General features: G+C 45.0%; 2 protein-coding genes across 2 annotated transcripts in view; both read left to right on the forward strand.

The window, feature by feature from the left end:
• Nucleotides 1-888: 888 nt before the first annotated feature.
• LOC308534532 (transmembrane epididymal protein 1-like) lies at nt 889-1,662 on the forward strand (the record flags this gene model as incomplete). The annotated part of the gene is made up of 1 exon (XM_081113060.1): nt 889-1,662. The coding sequence occupies one exon, from the start codon at nt 889-891 to the stop codon at nt 1,660-1,662; it is 774 nt and encodes a 257-aa protein (XP_080969186.1).
• Nucleotides 1,663-5,696: 4,034 nt separating this feature from the next.
• RGSL1 (regulator of G protein signaling like 1) overlaps nt 5,697-21,362 on the forward strand; it is a gene marked incomplete at its 5' end in the record, with an annotated part of 56,847 nt that continues 41,181 nt past the window's right edge. The window contains 11 exons of the mRNA XM_081113288.1: nt 5,697-5,709; nt 7,806-7,919; nt 8,005-8,124; nt 10,312-10,394; nt 11,645-11,719; nt 13,173-13,302; nt 14,762-14,866; nt 15,848-16,009; nt 17,032-17,999; nt 19,987-20,049; nt 20,439-20,661. Coding sequence (XP_080969414.1) covers nt 5,697-5,709; nt 7,806-7,919; nt 8,005-8,124; nt 10,312-10,394; nt 11,645-11,719; nt 13,173-13,302; nt 14,762-14,866; nt 15,848-16,009; nt 17,032-17,999; nt 19,987-20,049; nt 20,439-20,661 — 2,056 coding nt within the window. The remainder of the gene's footprint in view (nt 5,710-7,805; nt 7,920-8,004; nt 8,125-10,311; nt 10,395-11,644; nt 11,720-13,172; nt 13,303-14,761; nt 14,867-15,847; nt 16,010-17,031; nt 18,000-19,986; nt 20,050-20,438; nt 20,662-21,362) is intronic.

Consider the following 21,362-nt stretch of genomic DNA (forward strand, 5'->3'; position numbering starts at 1 on the left):
GAAGTCCCACCATCTGCTGTCTCTATCTAGAGACCTGCTGGTGTCATTGCAGTCTGAGTCTACAGACCTGAGAACCAGGGGTGCTGGTGGTACAAATCCCAGTGCTAAGGCAGGAGAAGATCTATGTCCCAGCTCCGTAGACAGACCGGAAGCAAAAGGGGCAAATTCCTTCTTCCTCTGCTTTTTCTTCTATGTGGGCCCCCAACAGATTGGATGAAACTCATCCATATTGATGCGGGTAAGCTATTTTTATAAATCCACTGATTCTAAAGCAAATCCCATAGGTACACCCAGATACAGTGTTTAATCTGGGCTTCTCAGGAGTGAACATTTTCCTGGCAGTTCTCAAGTAATCAGGCACTAAGTGTGTTTACTGTGGCCCTTAAAGACTATTTATACCCAGGGAAATACAGTTGTAGTTGTGTTTGTATGAGGTTATATGTGAGGACACCAAGGGATGTTCTCTACGTTGTGTGTTCTCCGTGCTTCCTCTGAGTTCTTCCTTACGTTCTGAGAATTTGGAGGGAAGTAAGGAAGGTAGCATTGGCATCAAGGACAAGGGGGAGGAGAAGCAAGGGGGACCCATAGCCCTGTCTCTGAGAAGGGCAGAGGCCCAGGCATTGTGCTGGAGAACATGCTTATATCACTATTTGGCAACGGTTGGTTAGTTATCAATGAACCAGAGCAGAAGACCAGACGGAAACCATGACACCCACCCCGCCATAACTTTGGGTCTTCTCCAAAACCATTTCCCTTCTGAATGTGGATGCAGTGAGCTGGATAGAGGATATAAGTCGACTTCAGGAAGCTCTCTTCACATCCTAGAGCCTGAGGAGGTCCTTGCCAACCCTCTCGCCTCTGCAGTTGGTCAGACCTGTCTTCAGTTCCATGGGAGGCTTTGAGGGTCATCTGTACCCAGGCCTGTCCCTCTTCCTCTACGGACTTTATCACGCACGACTCGTTTTCAGGGCCTTGATATGCAACAGCCCCGTTCAGTATCTCCCACGCTGTCCCTGGAGCAAAGGCAGATGGGCCAGGCTGCAGCAGATGTACTATGTCGGCTTGGTGAAGGTACTGAGTGCCTGCATTTTAGTGGCCCAAGAGCTGCATAGCATTCCTGGACAGTTTGTATTCATCAGCAAGATATATCATCAGAGGAACTTTTTGTACCGCAAGCAGTGGCAGCATCTCACTCTGTATATGACCTTTTTCCTGAGTGGGTGTGTAGATGTGGTGAGCCAGAACCTGCTGCCCCAGAGGTGCGCTGCGCTGGAGCAAAGTGCGCAAGTCCTGGGCATGTTTCTGCTCCTGCCCCTGATGGTGTCTCACATACAGGACTCAGAAGGCGTGGAGCTGCAGTCGCACATCCTGCTCACCCAGGTCATCTTCCTGCTGACGCTCGTGGTCATTGCAGAGTTCTGGGCTCCCAACGTGCTGCAGCTCTGGGTGATGAAGGCCTTTTTGTATATGATTCTAGGCTCTTGGCTGATGCAGATAGGCTTTATGCTGTACAAACCCATCTCGGGCCATAAGTGGATGGACGATGACAAAAACGACCTTATATTCGTCACCACCTTCTTCTGCTGGCATGTGGCTTTCATTGCCATTTTGATGACCTGGATCTACGGCTTCTCGTTTTGGTGGTATTGTTACGTTTGTTGATGTCTGAACCTGGGCAGGCCCAGAATGGTTCCTGTCACCTGCACCTTCTGGAGCACCTGGTGGAGAAATTGAGGGGAGTGGAGCTGTCAGAGAGGAGGACCAGGTGCCTTTCCTTCAGAGGTTCCACCTGATGATGCAGGAGACGCTGCTAGGACGGGCAGCCCCCCCCCCCCCCCGCCCTTCTGGCTCCTCGCAGTCTCATTTGCTGAGCTGGGTGCAGAGGAAAGGTGATAGGCATGTGACTATGACCTTCACTCCCAGCTCCCCGAGTATTTCCCCTACCTCTCCTCACTCTCTTCAACTCCAGCCAAGGCAGCTGCTCACCCTGCTCCTCTCTGCACTCTCCACTCCCCTCCAGGAGAATGGAAAAATAATATACTACATCTTGCCTTTGGGTCTCGATAAATACCCTTCACCCACCACATAGAATACCAGCTAGTCATATTTAGTACATCATCATAATTCACTATTACATCATAATAGTTTACCTCTCATAATAACCACCTCCACATCCGTCCTCTTTATGGATCTCTTCCATACTCATACTGAGTCGGAGCTGCCATTTTGAATATATAGCACCATTAGAGCTGTTACTGAGTTCTTTGTTTGATTACTTTATAACTTGTCAAAAGGAAAGTCAGATCTTTCTTTTCAGCTTTATTGAGGTATACTTAATATACCAAAAAAAAATCGTACATACTTCATGTATATATTTTAGTGAGTTTGGACCTATGTGATACTGTGGGGCATTGTCCTCCTCAGAGTCTAGTCCAGTGATGGCGAACCTTTTGAGCTCGGCGTGTCAGCATTTTGAAAAACCCTAACTGAACTCTGGTGCTGTGTCACATCTAGAAATTTTTTGATATTTGCAACCATAGTAAAACAAAGACTTATATTTTTGATATTTATTTTGTATATTTAAATGCCATTGAACAAAGAAAAATCAACCAAAAAAATGAGTTCACATGTCACCTCTGACACGTGTGTCATAGGTTCGCCATCACGGGTCTAGTAGAACAGAGTAACACCCTACATGAGTGACGCTTAGAAGGGATCATCTGCTTCCAGAATTTCTGTCTCTCTCTTCCTGAGTGTGTTCTGTAAGATCTTCTGTCTGTGTCTAGTACCAGTCCATTTCTCTGTACATACCTCAATCAATTTCCAAGTAGTAGACCCACCTGGACCCACTCCTTCCTGGTTTTCATGTATAGTACAATTCAATGGCTTGTTTATTTCACATCCTTTTCTTTTTACTCCTTCAGCTACCCTGTCAGATCGGTTTATAGATGATAATCTAAAATTCAAAGAAAGTGGCTTAAGGTGGCTAGTCATTTTGCAATGCCACATAATGCCATAGCTGGGTGTCAAGGAGGGCTGGAATTCTGAAGAGTAGAGGTAAATTATTGGGCACTTGGGAAACAGTGTCTCTGTGTCACCATGCTGCTTCTCCCCCTGCTGTGCCCAGGAGATGGAGCATCTGTCAGGTATTCCTAAGGTTCCCAACCATCTGCAGAGCTTCCCCTGTAAAGGAAACCCACCCACCAAATACTGTTCTGAGGTTGCAGCTTTAAAATGGCAGAATCAGTCCCCATTCGGACTTCTGATAGCATCCTGGGATTCTCCAGCAATGAAGGCTTCCTGTTGTCTTTTAATGGAGGATTCCCCGGCCAGCCCTCCTGGCCCCGCCCCAGCAGGGTAGTCCAGATTTCTCCAGGCTTCTGGGCCTGTGGAATTCTGGCCCTTCATTCAGCTGCTGTGCTTCTTCTTGATCCAGGTGACCAGTGGAGCTCAGCAATTTTCCCTTTAGGTTCTGCTGTGTTCCTGGTTGGTCCCTCTGGTCCCATCTCCTTGGGTTTCTCCCCACAATCTTGGGTATCTTTCCAAGCCTTGCCCAGCCTTGCAGCTCCCCCTTTCTGTAGCCTAGTTGAACCTCCTCTAGTGACCTGCAATTGGGGTGGTAGGAAATCTGCTATATCCTTTCCTAGTGGTATAGCAAAACTCTGTTTCCTACTTCACTCAGGCCTCCTCTTTTTGATATTTAGAGCATATTTTGGATTTTTTTTAACCTAAAAAAATGATACTTTTTTGCTGTTATAATCAGACCTCATCTTGAGGCAATAGCTTTCACTAATTAAGGGATGTTGTATACAAGGAGAGAAAAGCAAAGCCCACATATTAATATTTTGAGGTATTTTCACTCTACAAAGGTAAACATTGAAGAGATACCAAAGCTACAAGTTTACAGAGCTGTTGCATTACCGAGGACTTTTGAGTCCTATTAGATATGGATGAGCTCATTCTTGTAGTAAATTAATGCCTAGAAATATTATGTCTCACAACATGTGTCTTTCAAGTAAAACAATAAATATTAATAGGGGCCTACAGAGCCACCAAGGATTATTAATGGGGCCTGAGATAATGGTGGAATGGTCAGGCTTCCTGTTTAGATGATAAGGACATTTCTTTATTCCTACATCACAATATTTTATGCGCACTCTGACAGTAATCCTAAACTTTGAAATGTAAAACTAGCTGAAGATACATTTTGGGAAGAACAAAACCAAAAAAATAAATATGGTTTTGGAGAGAAAGGTGTCATCTTCACTACTATCCACCAGAGGGCACTATCTTTACATGTGCCCACTAAGGCATTTGCTCTCTATTTAGTATTGAACTATCCATTTAATAGAAATGAAAGAGGGAAGAAAAATACAGAAGCAAGGGTTGTCTAAGAATCCATTAATATAATGGTCTGTGTGTTTCCTGTTAAACTTAGATGTGTGAATATGATAAGCATAATATTTAATCAATAGCTACAGATTATATTTTTAGATCTATAAACAACAGATACATATATATAGATATCTACACATATATAGATTTATAGATATGTATGTATCTCAAAAATACAGTGTCAATATCCCTTGAGCCATGGCTGCTTTTTAGCAACCTTATAAGAACCATCAAAATGCTCTTTTTAGCTTATCTGTAATAATCTGTAATAATAAAAGCGTAATATGCAAATCGACCAAATGGCTAAACAGCGGAACGACCGTTCAGATGACCTTCTGGATGAAGCCGGGGCTGTGAAGGCCTACTCTTGCACCAGTTTCATGCATCGGGGCCTCTAGTCAGATAATAGGCATGCAATAAGTAGTAAACAAACAGTCTGGTACAGTAGCATAGATGAAATGTCAGTTTAATTCTGATCTTGGTTTTGAAGGATAAGTGGGAATTTGTTAGAGTTGTTCAGGCAGGCGTTCTAAGGTCTTGTAAGTTCCTGTACTCAGACACCTAACTTGGCATTGCAGGTCCAGTGATGGGATTTCATGGCCCAGTGGTTCCAGAGAAAAATATTGAGTTCCTGCCCCCTAGGAAGGGTGACTAAGGAAGAGCCACACAAAATTGTTTTATGGACAGCTTGAGAATTTGCTTTTCAGGGCTGAGAATTGATTGAGGACAAAGTATAAACCCCTAGTCTGATTCCTTCTTCATGGAAGGTACTTAGCTAATGTTTACTGCCTCCCTTTTTAAAGCCAGTGGAAAATGAGATAACCCACAGCCAACCAGAGGAAACGATCTGGAAAGGAGGGGAAGAGGTGGAAAACAAAACTTGGATCTTAGGTTGAATTTTCCAGTTTATATGAGAGACAGTCGTTACATATACATTGATTACCTGTTAAATTTCTAGAAGGATGTTATATCCAAAAGATACATTAGAAATGGCAGATTCCTGCTTTCCCAAAACATAAAGTCAAGTTAAAGAGGCAGAACTTAAACTTAGGACTTAAAACTAGCATTGGACAACAGTGACAAAGAACCTGTCAGTGCACACAAAAAATATGGACTAAAGGCCTTAGAGTGGGAAGAGTCTGAGACGTTCAAGGGGATCCAGGAGATTGGGTCACATAAAGACTGGTAGAATCTGGAACCCTTTGGAACAGGTGTCACTGTGCATTCTCAAAGAGCTGGGTTCTGTTAATGGGGCTAATGCTGCCCCTTATGAATCACAGTGGCAGGAAGAGCATGGCAACATGAGCAATGCTGGTGAGTCCCTGAGAGGGAGGGCTCCCAGGCTTTGAGTCCCCAAATAAGGCAAATCACTCACCTTCCCACTCATTAATAGACCTGAGTCATTCAGGGACATCACGAGTGGCTCTTAGTTCTTCCTGCCTTCCGTTTTCCTTCACTCTGCTCTTGTTTTCCCCACCCCACCTTCCCCACCTTATGCCACCATATATTTGAGGACAGGACAGGACCCCGTTCATAAAACAACTAAGTAAAATGCCGGTCAGGCCAACCTGTGTCATACCTCCTCCAGGCTAGCATGAGGTTTAAGATTAGTCAATGATTTCCTTGGTTCTCAAGTTGATATTATTATTGTGTGGAATGAGTGTTGAAAGCCTTCCTAAATTATTAGGAAGTTTGAAGGCAGAAGAGGTGAGAAAGGGAAAACAAGAATGAAGAAATTATAGGATGAGTAAGGGGAAGATGTGGAGAGCTTTGTTCCCATACCTTAATAAGACTGTCCTGTCATAATCAAGCCCTTGTCACCAGCCATGTGTATAGTTATGGAACACAACCAACTGGGAAATTTCTGCCAAACCCCACTTTCCTGTACTCAACTATCTTAATAATCTTATTAAACAAATCCATGGTAGGCCTTGTGAATGACAAACAAACAAAAGTCCTAAAGATTGAAGAGCTATAGAACTTAGACATTGTGAAAACCCTTTCAGTGCCCATGAAAAGAAAGATGAAAAGGCAAGGTCCCTACTCTCATAGAGTTCAGTTGAGTGAGGAAGACAAGATACACCAATGGATGAAAACAATGACTTGTTCATTGTATTGATGGGAGATGTACATGATGGTGTGTGTGTGGGGGGGGGGGGGGGCGGTGCCATTGCAGTAGCTTCTACTGTGCTTGGTTTACCACAAAGATTATATGTAGCCCAGTTCCTGATGGATGACTAGTTATTTCTGAAGCAGATGGGATTGAGATGACATTTCAGGCAATGGGAATGCAAGAACAAAAACATGGAGGTTGGAAGTGAGAATACAGAGCAATGTGCAAGGAAGAGCAATGTCTCGTCTGGTCAACAGGTGGCACTGTTGAAGGTCTTTGATAGCTTCTTTCCATATAGATATTGTTTACTTCCTCTTTTATAACATCTGTAGGAAAGGAAGTTTAATTAAACATGAGGATACACACAAGAAGTGGCGGGAGGAATTATACAGAAAAGTCCATCATTGAGAGGAAGTCCAAGGGGTTTAATTTTAAGGGGTGGTGGGAGATGAGCCTGGGAGGGAACCCAAAAGCCAGAACTGGTGAAGCTCAGATACTGTACTAAGGAGTTTGACTTTAGGACAGTGAAGAGTCTTTGAAAGGTCTTAACAATAATAACATCAGAAGATTATGGCAGCAGTGCGTGGAGAGTGCTTGGAAAGGAAAGAGCCTGGAGCTCGGGAGGTGATTTTAAGAAACCGATGGAGTAGTCTAGGTGAGAGATGACAGGGGCCTGAAATAAGGGAGTGACTTATTTTATGGATGGAGAAGAGAGGACAGGTTTCAGAGACATGTAGGGAGAAGCCACAAGGCATGGTCCTCCATTGCATGTGGGAATATTAGAGAGAGAGGGAGAGAGAGAGAGAGAGAGAGAGAGAGAGAGAGAGAGAGAGAGAGAGAGAAAGAAACAGAGGAATCAAAGGTGATTTTCAGGTTTCTGGTTTAGATCATTGGATGAGTTGTGGTTCCAGTAACAGAGATTGGGAATACAGGAAAAGGAACAGGTTGGATGAAGAAAAAAAAAGAAAGAAAGAAAAAAAAAAAGGTCAGATCAGCATTGAAAATATTGAGATGAAGGTGCTGGTGGATGTTCATGTAGAGATGTCCCATAGCTCCTTGGGCATTTAGAACTAGAGATAGAGAAGTTTGGACCAAAAACACAGATTTTGGAATCATCCACATGGCACAGAATAAATATCTCAGGGAATGCTTATAAAAGGAAGGGCAAAGGGCTGAGAAGGGAGACAGAAAAAACATGGATATACATTTACAATACAAACACTTGCCCCGCAACCCCACCTGGGGTATGGGCTCTCCAGCCCGCCCGAAGCTACCCACAGCCACTACCACCTTTCAGAATGGCCAACGGCACGTGCCTGTGACCTGAGCCAGGAGGTGCAGCAGAAGATTGCGAAGCAGTACAGTGCAGACCTGGAGCAGATCCTGATCCAGTGGAGCACTGCCCAGTGCGGCAAGGATGTGAGGACATCCAGAATAGGCTCAGGGATGGCACACGGTGCTGTGTGAGCACATTAACGGGCTGTGTGTACCCCGAGGGGCTGGCCCAGTGAAGAAGATCCAGGCCTTCTCCGTGGCCTTCATGTGGATGGAGCAGATGTCGCAGTTCCTGTCAGCAGCCAAGCGCTACGGCATCCGTAGCACCGACATCTTCCAGAGCAGGGGCCTCTGGGAAGGAAAGAAATGGTCTGTGTGCAGAGGACACTGATAAAATTGGGTGGCAGTAGCCTGGGTGATGGATTTTTCTCTGGGGATCCCAACTGGTTTTTTAAGAAATCCAAGACAACTAGCTGCAAGAGGGCAAGAACATGATTGGGTTATAGATAGGCACCAACCACAGGGCATCTCAGGCAGGCATGACTGGCTATGGGATGTCATGCCAGTTCCTCTGATCCATCCTCAGCCCTGCTCCTGCCCTCCCTTGGACAGCTTATTTTTATTTTATGTATTTATTATTTATTATTTTATGTATTATTTTATTTGTTTGTTTGTTTGTTTGTTTTAGCAGTGACATTCCCTAGAAGCCCCTGGAGCTCTCAAGCTCCCCTCTGCCAGGGTGGGGGCCTGGCCTGGCATATCTCCTCTGGGGGTGCCCAATGGCAGCCTCTCCCCCTGTGCTTACTAATACAGTCCCTTCTCCAAACTCACAAAACCTGGACCAACTGGCCTCTTCTTTTTCCCTGACCAAAATTTAGGGCCTTTTCCTCCTCCTTCAGACCTCTCTTCTCCCCGGATCTCTGTGCCTTCAATTCATTCCTTGGCTGGGGGTCACCAGCAATGCCTTTGGGCCTTCCTTCCACAAATATGCCTCGCTCACAGCTGTGGCTGCAGGGACTTAATTGATAGGGAGGGGTCTGTGGCAGCTGCCACCCCTGCGCAGCTGGACTGGGCTGGCCACACACTGAAGGAAGCCTGCCCTGGCAGAGGCCCTCCTGGCCCCTCATTTTCCATTCCCCTCGCTGTGGCTAAGGGATGGCTAAGGGGAGAAAGGAGGAAGGGCTTCCCACTGTGGACTGGGGCTTGAAGAATCTGAGTTTGCTGATTTAAATAAATTATCTCTGTGTTGTTGGTTTTTTTAATTACAACAAGAGGTGGCAGAAAGAATAGGTCTGTGGAACAGAGGGCATGAGCTGACAGACTCTGTAACAATAGTGTTTGGTTGTTTTAGCTTTTATTTCCATTTTTATTATATGAAGACAATAATCATCGAGTGTCATCAGGAAAAGTTATGGAAGTCTTGTTTAGTTTTCTTATATTATCATAACTACACTCTAGTGGTGGTGAGTGGTACTTACTATTCACACCAGTTGTTCAGACTGAGAGATAGGACTAGTTATGTATATAGGTTGCTCATTTTATAAGTCTCCCATTATAAACTTTAGGTGTGATGGGCAAACATCGATAGAACAATTAGCTTATTATTCACTAGTTGAGCATTGTGCTCTAAGAGCAGAGTGTGAATTAGAGTTAACTTACAGGGGCCACCTCGTCCACCTGTGGTCTCCATGCTTGGCTTTGTAACGTTCAACATTTATCTCCTCAGATGAACTTGGACAGTGCAGTGATCAAGCCTGAGGAGAATGAAAATATTTTGCACGACCAGATCAATATTTAGAAAAGCTCTCGTTGGGTTTAATGTTGGGCCCAACCCAATAAGTTACACTTTGACTAGAATAAATGTACATTCTTGCCCTTGGTTTCTGAAAAGTGACTGATTAAATAAGGGATGGTGGAGTTAACAGTGAAATGAGAGGGCACCCACAGCTAACCCTACTTCCGGCCACACTGATAAAACATGCGATATGGACAGCAGTTGTCTGTGTCCTTCCCTGGGGTGAGTGCAGATGGTTTGAGTTGTGCTAGACACTCCAACCCACACAAGGGGAACCAGATGGCAAGGAGGCGGTTGAAGAATTGCTTAATGACTAGCAAGAGGGGTTGGAGATAAGCAGGTGGTTGTGATGTCTTCATCAATGTGAGAGCATTGCCCCACTGAAGAGGACTTAAATGAATCCTGTGAAGCTTCAGAGGGTAGAATTTCTGTCCGTAGAAAGAAGATAAAGGAAGGCAGTTCACAATAGGAAGAATCTTCCTAACCAGTTCCTCTTTTCATAAATGGCATGGCAGCCCTGGGAGGCCGTGAGCTCCCCACAGCTGGGGGTGCTCAAGCGGAGTGATACTGCAGAGGAGAGTCTTGGGGGTGGGGTGGAAATTGAGTTAGATGACCCCAGAGGCCATGGTCAGCTGAGATTTGGTGATGTGAAATGACCCATTCAGTTGCTTCGTTTTCTCATCCTGAATACAATTCTGGTTTGTGAGTGTGTTTGTTTTTTCTCCCCCAATAGAGATAATCTGTTCTACAAACCTCATAATTCTGCTGGAGGATGAAATCTTTGCTGATTTTTTCAACACATTTCTTTCTCTCCCGGTAAGTTTTCTCACTCGGGAGTTAAATCCACATGTTTCATCAACAGACAAGTAGTGAATCTCACTGAGCCATGTGCCTTTAAAAAAAATAAATAAACTTACCAAATAAAAACTTTTCATTTTGAGCAAGTAAATATGAATTAGAATTTCCTTTAAATATTCAGGAGCTTCCCATCATTGATATAATCCTAAGTCCCCACCTCCGTAATTGCCTTTGCCTGCCCATCACACCCTCTGCCGGTACCCAGTAGTCTACCAAAGGGGCACCCCTGGCATTCTTCCTCCTCCTCACCTCTGCTGAGCTGTGTTCTTAGTTTCTGTAGTTCCACCGTCCAAAGTCTTAACGATTTTTCAAATCGCTGCTTAAGTCCTGTTCTCCTTAAGGAATTCCCAGGTGTCCTTCCAATGGGACTTATTTTCCCTGCCTCTGTGCCCCTTAGCACTTTGCAACTAATACATTGTCTTAGTATTACTTCTGAAACCTTTCATGACACTGGCAGAGGTAACAGTATGCGTGAGGATCACCCCAAAGACCTGCTCTGAGAGGGCTCTGCCTCTTTCCTCTTTTTACCATGTTGCCGGCACCACCATCCATCCAGGCAGCTAAGCCTGTTACCCCAAAACTCCTCCCTCTTGTTACCGCCTCTCCCCAACCTTCAAACAGTGAGAGGTCTGGCATTTTGCTTTGTAAAAAATCTCTCTTATCTGTCCCATCGTTTTTTTGCCTTTAGATCCTTATCACCTCCCACCTGGTTCCCTAGGTCACAGGCTCTGCTCCATGACAAAAGGCTAGAATTATTTATCAATTTTGTACACCTAATGCCCCCATAAGTAATCAGTACCCCTAATCTTCATGTCCTTGGTCCTTTCCACTTTCTCCAGCTCAAGAGTTCAGGCAAATCCAAAGCTGTTTCTCTTTATGAAAGAGTTTAGACCTTTGGCTTTAGCCAATTAATACACAAAATACACAAAAGTCAACACCTTTTAATAGCTTGGGCTTTGGCCTTTGCACACAGGCAAGATAACTCCCAGGTTGAGGGCGGAGCTAAAAGATAAACAAATCTTGTCATTTCGTCTACTTTGGGTGTTTTGGGGCAAGGCAAGTTGATTCAATGGAGTACATTTAAGAATGAATGTCCCCTGAAATAGGAAAGCAATGGAACCTCTCTTCCCCTGTGGCTGCGATGCCCCGTGACATGTTCGTGAGGAGACGCTCTACCCCTTTGGCTGTTTCCTAGTTTTCTTTTGCAGGTCTTCGGTCAGACACCATTTTATACAGTTGAAAATGCACAGTGGAGCTTGTGGCCAGAAATACCTCATGACTTGGTGAGTAAGGGCCTTACTTCAGTGGCGGCCGTCTTGGGGTGGGGGGCTGAGGGAGCTGAAATGGAAGTGTGATTGGGAGAGGGAGAGGGAGAAAGGAAAGCAGGTGAGTAGAGCGAACAGTATCAAGCCAGTTAGACATTTCTCCTTTGTGCATTCTTATCACTTGTCCAAGAGGTGCTGGTGAGTTCCTCCTTTTATATTCCAATCGAGGGTTAGCAAATGGGACTTCATCTCTCAGGCTCACGGTGACTGGTTGGGTCGTAGATGCTTGAAGCCCTGTGTTGAAAAGAACTCTGAGGCCACACCTAAGCCAGAAAGAGTCTGGGAATTGATGGGCAAAGCCTGACATGGGTGTGGGGTAGGCAGTCACAGTTCATGGGCTACATAGTAATTTGCATGATAAAGTGTAGCTCAAGGTCAGATGCCACTCTCCAATTCCGAATACCTACTCCGCCACTCTCCTCCAGAGATTTGTCTCACTTTTCCCTCTTTCTATCCTTTTTCCTTGTCCTCATCCATGGTCTTTCTCTTTCCCTTCTCCCCCTTCGTGTTACTAGTATCCTCTTCCACCGTATAAATGTGAGACATACCAATGGCTTCCACATACCCTGCCGGCGGCAGACAATCTCAGACAGATCATCCTAATCCCTGCTCACAGCAAGGTTTTGTTTTCCCCTGGGATCTGGAGAGCTGAGAAAGACACCCCACTTTGACTGTTACATTCAGTATTCCTAGAACTCCAAAACGTAAACATTTTAGTTTTTTCCCCCTTTCTCTGGTGGCTCAGTGTCTCAGGGATCCATCCTGTACTCTAACTGATGTTATGTGTGAGTCTTTGTGTGCTTTTGTACACGCTGTGCAGTTGATATGGGTTGGGAGCCTGCAAAATATTATAAATGTGCTTATAAAGAAACACATTGAATAGAGTTATGACTCAACACCAAAGTCTCTTCTGCTCCTCTTCTATCAAGCAAGGCTTAGATCTTATTTCAAAATGGATATGATCTTGACCCTCTCTGGGATCATGATTTCAGAGAGGAAGGGAGAGGGAGAGGGAAAGAGATAGAAACATCAATAATGAGGGAGAATCATTGATCAGCTGCCTCCTGCATGACCCCCACTGGGGATTGAGCCTGAAATCTGGGCATGTGCACTGACCAGGAATTGAACCGTGACCTCCTGGTTCATAGGTCAACGCTCAATCACTGAGCCACATCAGCTGGGTGACTTAGATCTTTTTTTAAAACAGCTTCACCCACAAATATTTCTTTTGTACCAATCCGTTCACTCCTTTGGGAGCCTCAGTTCAAGTCTTCAGTTTCTTTAGGTTCTCTTTTTAATCTCTGGGCCAGACTCAGCAAGTGTTAGGTTATTTGTTGCCCTTTTCTAAGCTGCATTTCTCTGCAGTTCAGTTCCATTTCTCTTTTCTGTTCCTATTTTGTTTGGACTCTAGATTCCAAAGTACAAAGGATTATTGACCTGGCTGGGAAAATACCGGTTACCTTTCTTCTGTAAAACCAACTTGTGTTTCCATTACATTCTTTGTCAAGAGCTCATCAGTTTCATTAATTCCCCAGAAGGAGGTAAGCATGAAGGTATAAGTATGAAGAAATATGGGAAGCCAGGCTGCGTGTTAGTCCTACAGTAACATACAAATAGTGGCTACTTTTATAGCCTTAGACATGCAGGTGGCTCGGTCTGTGTTGTGACAATAGGTAAAATCTCGAGCTGGAAAATTGTTACCTAGATCAATAAGCAGGAGTCAAATGGGCTGGCTGTTGTCTCACTACATTCATAAAAGAGAGAATGAGTGGTGGCCACAGAACATGACAAAATTGCCTGAACTCTATGCAAAATCAAACATATCTCACCACCTTCATTGCCACCACCTGGTCTCAGCCACCATCATTTCTCACCTGGCCACTGAAATCATCTTAGACTCCTTGGTTCTGCTCTTGTTCTGCTGCTCAAAGCAGTCAGGGTGAGCCTTTCAGCATTTAATTCAGATCATGTCATTCCTCTACTCACCACCCACCACCCCTGCACCAATGGCTGCTTTCTCAGTGTGAAATCCAACACCCCTACAATGGCCTTCAAGGTCCTAGAGACCTGGCCTCATTTCCCTTCTGACCTCATCTCCTCCTATGCCCCTCCTCAATCACTCCATTTCCACCATATTGACCCTCTCGCAGTTCCTTAAACATGTTAGGCATATTTCTATTTCAAAGCCTTGCACTGGCTGTTTACTCTTCCTGGAATGCTCTTCCTCCATATCCACATTGGCTCCCACTCTCATCTCCTCAAATCTCTGTGAAGTTCTCACCTATTGCATGAAGACCATAATGCCCACTTGTCCACCCTCTGCCTTAGCACTCCCAACCCTTCTCTACTTTTTCATTTTTTCCTGTAGTGCTTCAACTTTTCCAGATAATGTTCTTGTTATACTGATTGTTCATTGTCTGTCTCATTCACTAGACTATAAGCTCCTTGAGGGCAGGGGTTTTTGTTGTTTGCTAATGTATCCCAAACACCTGGAATGGTACTTGGCACTTAGTAGACATGTAATAAATATTTGTTGAAAGAATGAATGAATAAAATCTCCATCTAGGATTGAATTGGTAACTTTACTTTCAGCTCAACTAATCAAAGGAAATCAGATATGCTCCACCCAGGGAAGGTTAAGATCCAGGAGATCCCATTGAGTAAAATGTTGTAACAAATCACTGCTATGCTCTCTCTCTCCTGTGATATACGTATTGGGGAAATTGGGTTGGTAGAATTACTGTCATGAGGGGGCCTTGGTTGGAGGGTGTTTTTGGTTTTGGATTGTACGTGTGCTTGTGGGTCTCTCACATGTCACTTGATGCATATCAGTAGAGGGTCTGGTGCCTAGTTTCAAAAGCACCACATAATCAGGACCCAACTCATCTAACTATCCACCATTTCTCCTCACTGAGCGAATGGGGGTCTGACCGTGTGTGAGGCTGAGAGAGGAGCCGGGGACAGAGCTCACTCTCTCTCACCATGGACTTTTCCTGGCAGCCAAGATGATGAGATGGAAAAAGGCAGACCAGTGGCTACTCCAGAAATGCATTGGCGGGGTCAGAGGGATGTGGCGCTTCTGTACCTACCTCAAGGGCAGTGCAGGTGGGTTCTTGGAGTTCTTCCTGGGGCCTTTGCAAGTTCTCAACAGTTTCTAGGATGCCCCAGAGCACTTACTGACAGTTCTGTGTGTCTATAGTGGATATAAAAATTTATTTATAATGCAGTTTGAGTAAAGTCTTTTAAAACTGGGATTCATAGTGTAGGTTAGGACAAACGCATTCTGAGTCCCTTTCGCTCACTCATTTGTTCATTCATTCAACAATGGTGATTGAGCACCACTCTGTGGCAGCCACTGTGCTGGTAGGTGGGGATACAACGGTGAATGAGAGCTATACTAAATCCCCACGTCATAAAGCTGCCACGGTGGTGGGGAGACAGACAAGGAACAAGTAAATAAATAAATCCTGGTGGCGAAAGTGTTGGGATGCATCGCTTTCTGCTCTATTGGGTCCAGTAGTTGGTGGATACTGGGAGGCCAACAGCTTGGACAGTTCAGTAATGTTAAGTTTTACTCAGGGACAAGCCCTGGTTTAAGGGTGAAATCCTGGATCTCCAGGGAGCATGGAGGGAAGAACTATCATTCAGTTTGTCACAAGGACTTCAGCCCTGATAGTTATGAAACAGGGAACATAGTGTTTGGCACATTCTGGCCCCAGTGCCCTTCTGCTAGCTACTCTGGGTCCAAAATCTTGGAAATTTGCTTTTCCCTCTGTCTTTATTTTTTGGACCAAACTCCAATGTCTCATGATCCATCTTCAGAGTCGTGCCGTTTTTCTTAAAGTGACAGTTTTTCTAACAAAAAAGTCACAAAAGATCCCTATCCATGAATTCCCTTCCCCCATGGCTCCCATCTGCCCCCATATTAGGACATTTCTGGAAATGGTGCCTTGACCCAGAGGAGTGGCTAATGTTGGAGGCAGTAGAGCAGGTGGATGGTGGGGGTATCAGCTGCCACCCCCAGATGCAACCACTGAAGGGGATAGATAGGGGTGTAGCTCTGTGCCTCCCCTGTCTGATCTGTAGGTGAAGAGCTGGTGGATTTCTGGATCCTTGCTGAGAAGATCCTGGGCATAGATGAGATGGACTTGGAATTGAGAGACCACTACCTATCTCTCCTCCTTCTGCTGAAGGCCACCCATCTTCAGGAGGGCTCACGGGTCGTGACCCTCTGCAACATGAACATCAGTGAGAACTATAAAGCATATCTGAAGTAAAATCCCTGGGAGATGTAACCAAAGAAATCAATCCAGTGTCTGATGGCCCTCAGTCTCTGGCTTTGCACACTGCCACCCTTTCCATCTTCTATGCATCAGAGATGCCAGTGGGAGACCCAGCCCATAACAGGGGAGGGATGGGAGAGACCATTTGTCCTTAGGCTGATACTGGCCTCTTCCTGAGCTTTTACTTGCCAGTGATGTTTTGCTGGATGGAGTGAAGAAGAATTGGAACAAGGTAATTGCATACCTCCTCCATCTTCTGAGCCTGCAGGGCTTGTCTTTTTTTCAATTGGGATTCTTTAGAATAAACTGCAGCCCACGGCTCAAGTGAAGTACATGTGGCCTATGAACTAAGAATGTTTTTATATTTTTAAAGGGTTAAAGAAGACAAGTGTGCAACAAAGACTGTAGGTGGCGCACAAAGCCTGAACTATTTACTAGCTGGCCCTTCACAGACAAAGCCGCCAACCTCTTTTCTAGAACACCCAGTGAGGAGGCATTGCTAACCCAAACACAAATGTGTTCCAGATTTGCTCTTTGGAATTAGTCACGCTACTCTTAATTCATAGAGATAATTGAGAATTGATGGCATTAAAATCAGGGCTAATAAAGACTCCTTCAAATTATTGTCCAAAGTCCTTCCTCTTGTCAGATCTGATCCCGAGAAGTCCCATTCAGAGGTACATGTTCTCACACAAGTTTTCATGTGATGTTTGCTTTTCTTTACAATAACATTCCATAGTCTAAAAAATAACTTGAGGAATCCCCTAGAATGACTTATTTATCTGGGGAAAAAGGAAGGTAATCAGAGAAAGGGGTCACTGTGCTGAGCAAATTGTAAACTTGCATCCACCATATATTTGACCTCTTCACATCCTTGGGTTGCATGAGGAACCAATGAAATTCTAATCAAAAAACATTCAGAAAAACTTCAAAAACTCACTGGCGCCACATCGTTTTTCATCTTCCATCTCTCGGCCTTCTTTCCAGAGTCTCTCCTGAACCTTTCCATCTGGCATCCCAACCAGTCAACCACCAGGCGGGAGATCTTGAGCAACATGCAGAAAGTGGCTTTGTTCAAACTCCAGAGCTATTGGCTTCCCAACTTTCACACTCATGCCAAGACCATCATAGCTAAGGAGGATTCATGCCAGCATCTGATGCAAGAGTATGAGACTCGCCAGTGCAGTCTTTGCTGTTCCCATTTAGGAGAGCTCCCTCTGAACATGAGCATCAAGAAGTCCTGCCACCCCCAGAGGTGGTACTCGAGCAGGAAGATCAAACGGAAGATGTGGCAGTTGATAGATCATGCCTCGTGGTCTCTAGAATTGGATACCAAGCCAGGCGACAATTCTACGTCCTCCCAGAAGATCTCTCCTCAGGAGAAAGTGGTTGTACACATGCCTTCCCTGAAAACGGCCTCTTCAAAGGAGGGAATAACCAGTTCCCTGGAAAAGGACAGTCTCAGTGCCAGGAAGTCCAACATGAAGAAGAAAGCCAAGAGCCATCTCCACATGGAGGGCCTCTTTGAAACAAAGATCTCTACCCACCTGAGGATGGCCACCCCCATCATCCGTCACTCCCCCCGTTTGACCATCAAGGGGGCCATCAAGAAAAGACTCTCCTTGGGGTACACCCACTGGGCCTTGTGTGCCGATGCCTTTGCAGGGAGTCCCTTCCGGGACCACCTGAAGAAGCTGAATTTGAAAATGGAGATCCAACTCCTGGACCTCTGGCAGGACCTGCACCATTTCCTCAGTGTCCTGATGAATAACAGGAAGACTGGGAATGCCACCTTTTGGCACATACTGGGCAACCGGATCTGTGAGCTCTACCTGAACGAACAGATGGGTCCACGCTTACCACTCAAATCCCAAACCATTGAAGGTCTGAAGGAGCTGCTGCCTTCTGGGAATATGAACCCCTGGATACCCAAAGCCCAGGAGGAGATCTGCCAGGTAGGTCACGCCTTACCGAGATGGGTTAAGATCTGGAAGATTGGGTCAAAACTGACCTAAAATCCTATCTGCTCATCTATACTAAGTTAATGATATAATTACCCATATAACCCTTCACCTATTGAAGAGTCTGTTAATTCTTTAGGAGCAGGCTGTACAGATTCCCAAGAAACAGCCAAAACTCGAAAGTAGAATGGAGATGGGGGAGTGGTCAATATCCACCTTTTATTCCTTCTTCAGTTCCCCCTTATGTGGAGTCTCCCAAAACCATGAACCTCTGAGTGTTCCACTGAGGGAAGTTTTAATAACTCTGTTCTGAACATTGTGTATTAGAATGCAAGGTCTTTCTTTCCTAGAATAGCCAACAAGAAAATGGCCAATGGAGAAGGGTTTATTCTTATCCCAAAACATGAGATAAAAGCAGGAGACCATCCTAAAGACTCAAAGGAAGTAAGGCCCGTTGCTTGATTGTTGTATCATCAAGATCTTGGGAGAAAAACAAATGGCAGAGTCAGCTGGGAAACAGATGAGCATCCAATAAAAGGGACTAATTACAAGGTAGTGGGCGTGAGAGTAGGGAAACTACAGAGGATAGTGCAGTACCCCAGGGCCAATAATGGTGGATCACCTTTATCACACTTAGGCCAGAAGAGTGGAAGAGAGGGAATAGTTACCAGAAGAGCTACATGGAATGGAGCGCTCGGCAGGAGCTGTAATTGTCAGTAGAGGGATGTAGCCAGTCTGTAGTGATCTGGCTGGGAGGAACCAAGGGGAATAGATATCGGCTCCTGCCTTCCCATCTCCTGACTGGATAAACCCAACCACAGGTCATGGGAGCTTGTTGATGTGGTCCATACAGGTTAATTTCCCAAGGCATAAGCCCGGTAAAGAAAGGGTAGAGAGTAGATCTGGAAGGGCAAATAGATGTAAGTAGCAAGTTTTTTAGTGCGTTATAATTTATTTACCCTATAAAACACATTACCTCCTTGAGGCCTCCTAGCACCTCTCATAGGCATACAGGGTAGTATTGTTATTTGTACAATGAGGAAAGTGAGACTCAGAGAGGGTAAGTGGATTAGCTCAAGGCCCACAGCAGACTGGTTGAGGAACCAGGGGGCAGAACCCAGGAGTTCTTGGCTCTAAGTCCAGCACAATTTCCAGTACAGAATAATTATCGAGGGTTGCACATCTGGGTTGTATAGGACCAGATCAGTCCAGTGGATCCATAGCCACAGCTCTCCTGTGCACAGTTCTTCAGTCCTGGAAGTCTAGAGGCCCCCTACCTCTTGTGAAATGTGTTCCCTCCTCTCCGCTCCCAGGGAACTTTGCCCACACCTCTATGGTGGCAAGTGCCATCATGCTAGAAGGTGAGCTCCTCGAGAACCAGGCTTGCAGCATATTGATCTGTATATTCTCAGCAATGGGCACGGTGTCTGGCACGTGGGAGGCACTGAGAAAGTATTCATCAGATAAATAAATGAATGAACGTGAGGGTATAGATAGATAAACCTAGCTAAGCACTAACGCATAGCTTTCTGTTGTTATTATTGGGCTTTGTTTATTTATTTTAATGTAATGAAATAATTTTCACAAGTGGGCAAGGACTTCAAGGAGGAGATATTAAGAGTAGACACACCAAAAGAAGATGCTTGGTTTTCAGGACCATTTTGAAGATCAGATGAGATAGTACTTTGGAAAGGAACAAAGATTTAAGAGGTGTCAAATAGCTGTCCTTCAGTAAACTATTTGTTGTACCTCTTCTTAAGTATCGGTTACTATCCTCTGAGGTTCAGAGAGAGGCTGCATGAGCTGCAAATTTAGAAAGACAGAGGAACGTCCTGGTTGGTCATGGCTAATGTTTGCTGTTCCATTGTATCTCCAAACTAGAGACTCCGGAATCGGCAGCCTACACTTCTCCCAGGTAAACAACCAGCAGGCTGAGCACACCTCCTAACGCTTATGTCCTTATGTCTTGTTTGAATTGCAGATGCTCAGCTCCTGGTATGATGAATTCCTGAATGAAGAGGACTCCTTGTTTCTCACTTATGCAGTAGGAGGGGCTTTGAGTTGGGGACGAATCATAAGGTTGAGGGGAGAAAAGAGAGTAACTGCTCTTTAGAAGCCTTATTCGTTAAAGTAAATGAAAGTCTGATGTGTTTTTTTTTTCCTAGAGGCTACTGGGGGGGTTGACATAGTCCCTGATGCTTAAACATAAAACTCTCAAGGCAAAAGACTCAAGTGCCTAAGCTGACTTTAAAAGAGTCACATCGAATTTCTCCGTTATAGGAAATGGGTTTGCAATGGATCTGAGCAAATTGAAAACCACCAGCCTCAGTCCGCCTGACAGGGAGACACAGGAGGACTGGGCTGTTATAAAAGTCTTGCTTCTGGTCTAGTTCCTGTAGCAAATATTGTCTGTCCCCCTCCCCCTTCTCTTAGACTCAGACCAATGTCAACCACACGAGGAAGCATAAGAAAGACTCTATAAGCAAACAAGAGAACATTCTTCTTTATAAGAGATTGGAGGAGTCCCTGGCATTAAGCCAGGGTCTGGCTAACATGGAGGAAATGGATTCTGTGCAGTGGAGAAAACTAGCTACTGAGGACCTGAGACATGACGGGTCTCTTCGGGTAGAACTGAAGTCTCCAGTATTTCTGACAGGTGAGGGCCGTCACCATAATTTTTTCGACCCCTGACACATAGGCATCTGGGAACTCTGGAGCGTTAACATCTAGTGATTATTGACTGTGTGTCAGCACTGTGCAATGCAGGAAGCAGCCGATGGATGTTTCACTCTCACATCAATGGTTCTCTCTCCCTCTCCTTTCCTCTCTCTAAAAATCAATAAAAAAAAAATTTTTTTTAAATAACACTCAACTCTTGAAATCTTTGCCTTGCACGGTGCACTTTATATACAAAACAAGATGCCCTGGACGCTGGCCCCTCAGAGCTGTGCCTGAGCATGAGTTATTTAAATCTACCGTGATCAGGCCCCCTGTTTTACCTAGAGCTTCACCTTCTCTCTAAATCCCGAACATTCCAGAACCTCTCCCAGAAATGTAGAAAGAAGTGGGAGAAAGGGTAGCTGGTAAATATCACCACACCATACAGGGCAACAGGCATTTCTTTAGTGGCCAGGAGTGTCAGGGGCAGCCAGGAAGAGGGAACCACCCTCCATGGAGATGCCCCCACCTCCACCACCCCCCCCCCCCCCCCCGCAGCACACATGATGGTTTCATCCGCCGCTTCATTTTTTTTTTAAAATATATTTTATTGATTTTTTACAGAGAGGAAGGGAGAGAGATAGAGTGAGAAACATCGATGAGAGAGAAACATCGATCAGCTGCCTCCTGCACATCTCC

Source organism: Myotis nattereri (genome assembly GCF_964212035.1).
Source record: "Myotis nattereri genome assembly, chromosome: 18".
In the NCBI taxonomy this organism is placed as follows: domain Eukaryota; kingdom Metazoa; phylum Chordata; class Mammalia; order Chiroptera; family Vespertilionidae; genus Myotis; species Myotis nattereri.